Raw genomic sequence first — 11196 nt, forward strand, 5'->3', positions numbered from 1 at the left:
TGAGATGGTATTAATCGGAGGATCGCTTAATTCGATCCTAAAATGTCTCATTTAAGGGGAGAATGTATCTTTGTTGTGTGCTCCGGGCTACCGGTGAGATTCTTTGGCTAATTTCTCGCTCGTCTGTGACGAATTTCGGATACGAATATGCGTCGTATTAAGTGTTTCTCGTGTTTGAAGCGTGACTAGTGGACGCGTGAATTTTGATTACGAGAGACACTTGTGGAATACATGCTTTTGGGTTAAAAAGTAAAATTTTGTTCCTAACATTGGAAGACTTAGGGTTCAAAAAAATATGTATCGATGGCTCCGTCTCCAAAGCTGAATTAGCCTCTGCCACTGTTAGGTGATGTAAGAAAAATTAGATTACCTTATGCTGGCGAAAGGAAAATTTTTATTTTTATCAAATGTGAAATTTCCTTTGACTTTTTGCCATTTCTTCCATAGGAAATATTTGTCTTCCATTTCATTCACCCTTTGAAACCATTTAACTTGCGTATAAAAATTTCTTCGTGCTACTGTAGCTGGAGAAGATAATTAGGTGGTTTTACGTGGCCCGTCCTGTATAAAAAGAAATTCTGTATTATAAGGGAAATTAAAATTACTGTTTTTTTAATGTCTTGCAAATAGTTCACCTCAATGTAAGCTTTGTTCAAAATTGGCAAGTATGCAGTGATTTATGGTAATTTTTACAGTCTATGAAAGGTCAAATTTGTCGTTCCCCTACTTTCGCGCAGATTAAATTATGTTACAATGAAGTTTTCTCAATATTACTTACGCATCGTGTTTTAAAAAATGATTACTTTTCCAACTGTGTTGCTTCGCTTTCACGCATTGTTCTTACATCGTATTCTTGTGATTTCTTGCTGATACTCGAATAATTTCATACAGAAGACAGCAATGTACAATTATTATGTATTATACATATAATCACTACATATATATATACAAGTCATAATAATTAAATCGTAATTATTATAAATTAATTACAAACATCGACGAAAGCACAATTCAATTCTCTTGTATATTACATCAAGTAACTTAATAATCATATAAATTGCCATATTTAACACATTGTAGAACAAACAAGGAAAAAGTTGCACAATTAATTCTTTGATTAATTAAAAAACTCGTTAGTTTCTGTTATCAGGGAGATTCTGAAATTTGATGAAAATTGCTCAGTTATTACCCAGATAGCACACAGACGTCTTGTGAAAAATCTCTCACTTTTTGTACCTTTTTATTTGAAAAAAGGTACAAAAAACTTTAAATAAATAAAATCATAATAAACTACGTACCTTGTTGATTGTATAGCACAATCTATAAAATACATTAACGTAATAACACTCCAAATATAAAGCTATGCAGTTGAGCCTCTCAGAAGCCAAAATGACGAACTCGACTTTTTGATATTCTTCCAATTTTAATATCAAAGCACATGCTTGGTGCTTAATTTTTCTTAAATAAAACAAATTTAATAAATTTCACTACTAACACTTTGACTTCTGAGCGACTCAGTTAGGAATAACTCTGACACATTCAGATTGCGACATGTGAAGGTATTAAAACAAAAGATACATAGTTTAGATGCAAAAATAGGCGTCATCTGATGAATACTGAAATTTAACTCAATTTTCCTGCCAAGTGGCAAGACGATGCATTTATAGGTTAAGACGTCCAGATTAAAAAATGGACATCTTCTAATTCGTGTGCCATCTGGGTGACATCGTAGAAAATGTAAAAAAAAAGGGGTAGTTCTTCTTTGTTAGTGGATGTCTCTAGCAACCGCGTCGATTATCCTCTGAAACGTAGCACTGTCCAAACCGCAGAACGATCTATCTCGTGGAGAAATGGAGAATACACTGCGTTTCCGTCGACGACGTAATATGTCGTCGAACTCGTCGTCCGTTGCCGGCGGATTCACCTTGGCGTAATAAAGCGCGGCGAAACCACTGTAGATGAGGAGAGCCGCGGTCGCAAGCTATAAAAATGCACATACTTAAGTTATTTCTCATATTTTATATTTCTTGTCCTCTTAATTTTCATTTTGCTTTGTTTCTTTATCGGTATTCAAGCTTTATGCACAGGTTCTTTTTCACTTTGTTTGACTGTCTCGTAAAGTTATTACACTAAGAGTATCCTCTTGAAAACTACTGTTAGGTTTTCGAAACTGAATTTATTTCAAGGCAAACCTTAATTGTAAAAATTTTTCCAACTGAGTTTTTCAAAGTAAAAATGAATTTTTATCTTCAAACTCATTTCTTTCTCGAAAATTCACGCCAGAATAACAAACTATCCGGTTTTAAATCACACTCTGAAAACTTGAGTATTCTCCACTAACAAGGCGCTGCCATAATCAATTTCTAATTACATCACACAATTACTTCATGCGAACCAAGTTTTAAATATGCTAAAAATCTTCTTAGCTCCTTTGTTCAAAGTCAATAACACAATATCGAGGTTTGTAAATTTCTTAACTACCGTTTCGAACAGTTTACGCTTGGAAATGGAGCATTGAACTTTCCGAGTTAGTAAAAAAATTAGATACTTAGAAAAATTTCTACTTTCTGTCGTTACTTATGTATCCCGAATCTTCGGTAATTACGTTTCTCGACGCTGGAATGTGATGCTGTGAAATTCGTGATACACATTCTACTTCCTTTCGAAAATACGGCTAATCTCGGTTATTAAATTCGCGGCATGAATAAGCGGCGAAAACCACATACAAACGCGGAAGTGTAATACCGTGTGGAAAACCTTGTACTATATAACCGTTTATTGGCGTGAAAATTTGTTTGCGGTTGCGTGTAACTGTTGTTACCAGTTTCCGACATTTTTCTGTTCAACTGAACCCGTATTGCAGTATCTCGATTATCACCAGTTCAATATTATTACTTTCGTCTACGAATAAGTATGCAAATTTTTTTCACTAGTTTCAAATTTTTTCAAACGGCCATTGTAGATAAATTTAATTACGATTTGATGCAAAATGCAAGTGTAATTTGTTAGTGTATCAATAAACCGTATTTTATTTTTAATTTTTGTACGAATTGTGAATACTTTATTCGGAAGTTTCTGTTCAACGCAATTAGAAGAATTTATTGAGACTTACTTGAAACACTGCCCAAAATTTGTAACTTCCCTCGTTTATCAGAAAATCATAGTAGCCGCCCCAGTAATCAACTTTAGCCTGCCCCATGGCTTTCATTCCGTTCTCTTCCTCTTTTGTCATATGATCGTCGTGATGATCGTCGTGATGATCGTCGTGATGATCGTCCTGATACATCGATCCACGATCTTTACCGTAACCGCGTCGGTTCATTCTTGGTTCTCTAACCGGAAATGGAAAAAGAAAGACTTTTAGGAATTTGAAATATCGTGATGTCTGTATTTCAATTAATCCTTTCACTGCTACTGCCGCCTATTTTTTGGCGCACTTTCATGTTAATTCAAGCCTTAATTTTATCCACCTTAATTCAATGAAACAAAAAAGAAAAGATTTTGCAACAGTTGGGGAAAAAATCTGCCGCAGCGAAAGGGTTAATAAGGAACAATTTGCAACGACTTTATGCCGGTTACCTGTACATTCGCAGAGCTGTATCGATCGTAGAAGTTTCCTCGTCTTCGTTCATTTCCGGAAATGTATCAGTTTCATCGAAGATAGTGTCACTTGTCGAGACATGAGAAATGAAAACAAGGAATAGAAGACAGCGGCAGACTAAATGCGTTTCTACTCTATCTGAAATATAGGAGTTTCTTTTTTAAAATTACCATTCGGAACAATCGATTTTTGCGCACACACTGAACACGGAATTTTTAATAAAGGCTTCTTACCTGAGGTTTCTAAAAACAGATAAATGTTTGAGAGTTTTTCTCATAGATAACCACCGAATGAAAAGTTTCAATTTCTTCAGAGTATACAAATACAGCTTTCCACTTTTCTCTCCAATTTTTACAAAGTAAAAATGTTACAAATTCGAAGAATTATTGCGAAATTTCTGGCACCATCGCTGGCAAGAAAACCAAAAATTCTTTTCAATTTATAAATTTAACAAAACTGAAAGTAACATTTATATCCTCAAAAAAAAAAAAAAAAAAGAAAATTGAAACCCTCCATCTAATAATTACCCACAATAAAAATTCCCAAACTTTACCTACTTTCTGACGCCTCAGGTTGGCGTATCTCCTTAAAAATGATCTATACAGAACAGTATATCTACCCATAATTTAGTTTTCTCTTCGATGACACGAAACTCTTCAAGGTACGGTCGTCGTTGTTCGAAAAATAGCTCGTCTTATTCCTTTCATTCGTGAACAGGTGTCTGAGTACACTTTTCGTCGATGTCTCACCGATTCATGGAAACGATAACGATTCACCACCGGCCAGTACGTCGATACGAACGTTCATTCCTCGTATTTGCTGTACGTGAGTTCACCGATCTCTATGGCACGTGTACCGTCTGTTCGAAGTCTCGTTTCGTACCAAGTCTGTCAAAGACATGAACCTCGGATAGAGAGGAACCGTCGGTGATAAAATCCAAGGAGTAACTGAACGATTTGTGGGTCCAGTTTAAACATACTGTTCGGTTACCGGTAACTGTATCACCAGAAACGTTAAGCAAATCCAGCGTGTAGCGCTAAAAGCACTAATTGTTACAACTCTTACGTATCGTCCCGTCGTCTAGGAAGATTTCAGACGGGAATTCGGTTATAGATCATCGATCACACTTGCTCAGTTTCATCGATGATCGATTATCACGTTTCTCAGGGCACTCGGCGCTTTTATTTTGTTTTTCAATTAGACAGACCGAGAATCTGGTTCGAAGCAATTAATTTCGCGTGGGTTTGTTTAATGGAGATTTAGAAATTGACATATTTAATTTTTGTTCTTAGTATCTTACATATGATTTAATTGAGGGAAGAGAGACAATTTTTAAAATATTTTATTTCGTATTTGATTTAATTTTGAATGTCTTAATTCAGTCAAATTGAACATTTATTAAATAGCTTTCGATACATGAGAGCACTCTAGAGAATAAAATTAATATTTATCGAGATAACGCGATATTTGTATCGAGAGAATTCTTCTAAAGTGAAATTAATTTTATATTAAACGAATTCATTAGCAGAAACAATTTTAACAAATTGCAATTTCTGGTTTTATTGTTGCACTCAATTCTGACAATTTTAGAGGATCTTATTGATCAACGTTTGGTCTATTGAACGAAGCAAAAGTGCAGTAGCAAGCTATTTCTATATTGTCGTTATTTCAGTCAATTTGAGCAGTTAGCTGTTTTCGAACCGTAACGAGTATTTAACCGCAATAGGTGCGAGCAGCAAATTGACGGAAAGTTTCTGTAGCAAGAATGGAATTTTTGATTCTGCCGAGAGAACTAACTCACAGCCGTCCAAGGTACATATCTAGGCAAAGGAAACATAAACTTCAGGTCATTTAGCCGAAGTACATCCTCCTACGGTATTAGGCCAGGTGATTAGCATGTTCTTAAGCAAGTCCCGTTGAAACAATACTCTAAACCGGCGATAATCGTGACAGATGTTTTTGCATGATGCAAGTTCAGTTAGAAATGGGCGTGGTGCCTGGCTTCTTCGCCTCTTCCGACGCATTTTCCTTCTCGTTTTAATAACAGAGAAACGACAACTTTTGATACTTCGAGAATCGATCAGATTTCGAGGAACTTCCGAGTGAAAATTAGCAGTTGAACCGACTTTTTTCTACTCAGTCATAGCTACTGCTCAGAGTTGAGCGAGTATTTGAGGCATGTTTGGGTCGTTAGAAAATTATAGAAATGCACGAATTGAAGACTAACTTTAACAACAGTTTCGAAAAATTTTCATATTTTAGTTCAAATGAAACTAATAGCTTGTTTGGCTGTAAATGATGTCGACTAAATTATTTTTCGAGGACTTTTTTGTTTACAGTAGAAATTAGGGAATTCCTTTGTTACTGTGAACGAGTATCGTTAATATTGTTAAATTTTTGAAATTATTAGTTAAAATTTTTCGAAACTATTCATTCTAATTTTGTATTTAACTTTTACAATTTACATCCATATTACCTAATTAATGTCCTGCAAGTTTAAAGTCAGCGAAGTATAATTCGCTGACAGTTTCCAGAGCAAGAAAGAAAATAGAAAAATAATTTTCACAGCGAATATTCGGTGAAGTAATTCATATCTGCACATTTTTCCGTGAAACGTGAAAAAGAGCGTTCGCGTTAAAGGACGATTGTTATGTATAAAATTCATCATACCCGCCGGAATTCCGCGAAAGTGTAATATGAAAGGACACTTCGTATTCCTGCTACGTAACGAAAGTCAGAGAGGATCATACGTGGAAAGAAAGCACGGATGACAGTGGGACCGAAACAGCGTAATTGGTCAATCGGAATGCGAGACCATCAGAATTCCCGTGTCGTTTTCAGTAATTCTTTCGATTCCGCCGATACTGACAAATTCCGGCTCGTTATCCCGCCAAAAACTCGCATCACCACTCGTGGCGCGAGCATAAGAAGCAGTCATAACCGAATACGCCTGTTCCTCGGGAATTTAGGAATCGAGCGTGCGCCAACATTAACATTCGTACAGGTTTTGGCTGGCTCGCGAGGGATCGAGTAAATCGGCGAAGAAGAAAAAAAGATCGTCGATGGATGTATACAATTTTCTTTTTTTCATGCGAACTTTCGTTACATTTACAGGTAATCTTTAGATCTAAAGTTGAGATTATTCGTAAGGTTCGATACGATGAGTGGTTTTACTTCAATCAGTGAAATTTATTATTTTTATACGTTTTAATAAATAGTGTATTAGATTTTTTAAATATTTACAGAAGACGTAATTAATAACAATATTTACACGTACAAAATCGGCGATTGTAAAGTAATTTTTTTGAAAAGTTAAGGATTGGGACAGTTTCTTCATCTTGCTTCTGTTGGTGTAATGTAAAAATAGGAGAACTATATATTATCACACGTATAGTGTATCTATGTTGTCAAAATTCATCAACGTCAATTCTCACCAGCGAATGATGTCATAAATCATCGCATTTTTTTTTTTTACAATCTTTCTACATGCATTCAAGTTTACCTATAGCTATGATCGATGCAGCATATTCTTGCAAATTTGCATTTTTCAATCCTTTACAATGACAAAATGCACAATTGGTCAATTAATTCTCAGGGAATTGATAATGAAGAATTTCTAACGATTCTTGTTTCCCACAACGTGTTCGAATTTCAATGATATCAAACTTAACCGTAGCAATACTACATTTTAGAGAGTATACTCAATAATACTTGCTCCAAAAATCATATACACTATCGTCAACGTATTTTTAATGGTCGTCGAAGGCAGACAGTCCAACGCTTTTTAGCTTTCGAATGATTTACGACAAGGACACATAGCTATCAGGTGTCTTAGGAATGATTGGTCGCAAGAAGCATAATTGTGTTTCGAGGATGACAAATAGTCCGAAGTTGCTTTATCTAAAAGTGTAGAGATATTTTCCTGAGAGAAATGGAAGGAAGGAAGGCACTTACATACTTCAGAACCATAAAAGGTTGGAAATCTCTACCAATTTAACTTATCGAAATATTAATTAAAACAAAGAAGGGAACAGAGAAATTACAGTGAATCCCCCGTGTAGGTTCCAAGATCTTCCGAGCATAGTAGCGAACGCTATATATTAGTACATACTTATGGTAAATTTATTTATTAAGCGTAATATAATAATTAAAGTTAGGTGATAATGATACAATGCCTGTGATGTGATGAGATGAAATGAATGACGTAGATGATGCGATGTTTTATTGTTGATGTTGAACGATCATCTGCTTCGGGTGATGAAGTTGAGTATTTAAGAATTTGAGGATTTAAGAATTTGAGATTTTAAGAATTTGAGAATTAAAAAATTTGAGATTTTAAGAATTTGAGAACTTGAGAATTAGAAATTTTAAGAATTTGAGAACTTGAGAATTAGAAATTTTAAGAATTTGAGAACTTGAGAATTAGAGATTTTAAAGATTTGAGATTTTAAGAATTTAAGAATTTAAGAATTTGAGATTTTAAGAATTTGAGATTTTAAGAATTTGAGATTTTAAGAATTTGAGATTTTAGGAATTTGAGATTTTAAGAATTTGAGAATTTCCTCTATAACTTCTTCAAACTGCGGCCAACCACGGACACCTGAAACCGCGGATACCGAGACCACTAAGACGGCAGATTCCCTATACTCGTCAAATCACTCTAAGAAATTCTTGCATACTTCTCGGTGAAACCCTCGATACTCTGTAGAATATCGCCGGTGAAATCCCACCAGCTGAAATCGTTATACGATCTAGAGTGTCCCACAGCTTCCGCCAAATGAGCGGGGAACGTGATCTTGTGCCTGGCTATACTCTTCAACACCAGTGCCGCGATGTAGATGACAAAGTAGATGCTGAAGTATAGCGGAACGTACCACAGCTTCTTCCCTATGAAGTAGTACGAGTACGGTCTTTTGTCCAGTCTTTGATCGTTCATTTCTGGCGGCTCGGTGTGCTCGTGATATTCTGGAATGTGATCATAGATCAGCTCGTGATCGAAGTCGTGATGGTGGCCGTAAAAGTTGTCGCCGTTGGGCTCTTCGTAGGAAGGATGATCCAGATGACCGGAATACTCCATCGGTTTCGGTGATGCGTCATTGTTGTACGACGTGTCCGGAGGATAATCGTGGTAATCGGACTCGGGGTCGTGAGACGAGTAGTAGGAATCCAGTTTGTAGGAATCTGGTGGCTGAAAATCATCGACTAAGTCACCTTTGCTCTGGGCTGCAATGATTTTCGTTGAAGCAAGTATGAAGCAAGAATGTAAAATTTGAAGGCTGGATCATTGAGAGCACACAAAGAAATGATTCTTCACCTCAATTTTCAAAAATGAAGTTTGGTAATGGAAGGTATGAATCATATAATCTCTCATAATCTTTGTTTACAATATTGAAAATCATTTTCTATAAAAATCTGATATTCTACAATTTCTGTACTTACTATCGACAAACTTTCGTTTAATTCGTGAGTAATTGTTTTTTAGTGTATCTAACGTATTATTAATTATGGTAAAAAATTTTACCCACGTTTGTTTTTATGAATGTGTATTTGGAAAAGGGAATAATTGACGAAAAGTGTGGATTCGATTATAAAGGCAGGTAGGATATTTTGATATTCGAAAGATGTACCTTGTCACTTATCTCCGAATCAGCGTAATCGTCCATCGATATCGGCTTCGAGATGGGTTTGTCATTGAGGTAATCCGGCGGCTTCGAAATCGGCTTACTGCTCAAATAATCTGGCGGCTTGTAGTCGTAGCTCTCCGAGAACGTTGGCTTGGAAAAGTCAAACATACTCGAGGATGATGGGCTGGTGGGTGGAATATTTGGACGACTGACAGATTTCGAGGAGTCCTTCGTGTCACTCGGTGGATCTTTGTTTTTGAAGGAACTCAGCGGCGCTGGATGATACCTATCCTGAATCTGTTTCTTCTGGTTCAATTTCGATAACATTTCGTGGTCCAATGTCGAGTATCTATAAATTTAACATTCTCGATACTTAACGAATAATTTACATTTCAATATTAAAAACCCTCAAATTTAAGCGTATCTCAATTCCTCTCCACCTGCCGGAATATTCAATTTTCTTTTACCTTGCTGGAGAATAATTCACCGCTTCGCCATTCTTCAGGTTCGGGATTTTCGGCGGAATGTACACTGGTGACATAGTGATGGCGATATTTTTGATACTTCTAGATTCACTCTGCGTTCCATTGCTTCATCGAACAAAAAGACAAATGCATCACGCGAGTGTGACAATATCGATCTCAAAATCCTAACTCGCAATTAATCAAGGATCTAACCTGACGATCCAAGTTACCGAATCCTTTCTATCCTCCGTCTCCTCTTGGCCGTTCTTCGACACTTTCGCATACGACGTGACTGGAGGCAAGACCAACAGACTCACCGAAAGCAACGAAATTAATGCACGTATCATCTTCCGCAGTAGCCAGAGATGAATGTTTGAGGAACTCTGTCTTCGGTCTCCTATATAGACTCCTAACTGTACCTCTCGAACAACGCGTCGCTAATTTATTGTCCAACGTCATTTTCACCTGCTCCAAGTACATTTAACGTCGCTTCAAAATTTCTCCCCACCGGTCGATGGGAAGTTTTTCAAGAAAAATTTCAGGTTCTCTATTCAGATTCTTTCTCTGATTCATCTCCGACCGATTCTTTTTGTCCATCGATTTTCCACATCGTCGAGGTTTCTTCCGGGGACAAAACATTTTCCATGCTCGGTGAACGTGTTAATGGAACAGAAGACGAGACTTGACAAAATCTTCCTAAACTGTTTTGCAAATTATAACACCGTTACGAGGTGATCCACCGTGCAAGAAACGCGATCAGGAAGGAAACGAGCTGTCCTCTCGATCCGTCCTTGACCGGAAAATAACCGTTGTGCTACATAAACGCGTTTTACCCTGCCAAGTTATCTATCGGTACCTTTTTTCCTTTTTTTTTTTAAATAATGTTTAATACGTCGTTACGAAATAAGTATCTCTACCGAGATGTAACGAGGGGAGGGAAAAAGGTAAACGTGGAGAAATAAGGAAATAGTGTCGGTTATTTGTATTTTCTTTTATTGTTTTTTTTTTCTATTTCAACTATGCTGCGAGACGAGGATACCTTGCAATTATCCTGTTCGTAAACGATGTAATTCGGCTATTGTACATTATGTGCGCTCGTAATTACGCGCTATTTCCTACATAATTATATCACATGATTCCGTTCAACAACTATCATTACCTTCTTATTATTTAACAGTTTTTATAATACGCTGCGTTTCTGTTCGTTCCGATAGGAGGCAATTTTATAATAATATATTAATTATCTTTCTTCCTTGGTTTTTAGTCTCTTTTTAATACGTAACTGATTTATACACACTATGCTTGTACAAAATTGTATAAAATATGTGGAAGTTTTTTTTTTTTTTTTTAATTTGTAGAACTAGGAGCAATGTTTCGTAATTCATACTATTAGAGATGTTCAAACGTAAGTGGTAGTCTTTTAGGAAATAATGATCACGTCTTATTAGTGCTGCAATTAATAATGAATATTCTAATATTGAGAAATATGAATATTTTAATATTGTCA

General features: G+C 36.1%; 2 protein-coding genes across 2 annotated transcripts; both read right to left on the reverse strand.

Moving 5' to 3' along the window:
• Positions 1-1765: 1765 nt before the first annotated feature.
• On the reverse strand, positions 1766-4224 carry LOC108572284. The gene is made up of 5 exons (XM_017934484.1): positions 4221-4224; positions 3835-3843; positions 3580-3739; positions 3113-3332; positions 1766-1981 (listed from the first exon to the last, which is right to left on the reverse strand). Exons 1-5 carry the CDS (start codon positions 4222-4224, stop codon positions 1766-1768), a joined length of 609 nt encoding a protein of 202 aa, XP_017789973.1.
• A 4037-nt stretch (positions 4225-8261) lies between these two features.
• Positions 8262-10148, reverse strand: LOC108572285. The gene is given in 5 exon segments (XM_017934485.1): positions 8262-8789; positions 9229-9574; positions 9693-9815; positions 9903-10049; positions 10051-10148. Coding segments are annotated over 5 exon segments (1242 nt in total).
• Positions 10149-11196: the final 1048 nt, after the last annotated feature.

The sequence above is a fragment of the Habropoda laboriosa genome, unplaced genomic scaffold (genome assembly GCF_001263275.1).
Source record: "Habropoda laboriosa isolate 0110345459 unplaced genomic scaffold, ASM126327v1 scaffold65, whole genome shotgun sequence".
NCBI classification, from domain to species: domain Eukaryota; kingdom Metazoa; phylum Arthropoda; class Insecta; order Hymenoptera; family Apidae; genus Habropoda; species Habropoda laboriosa.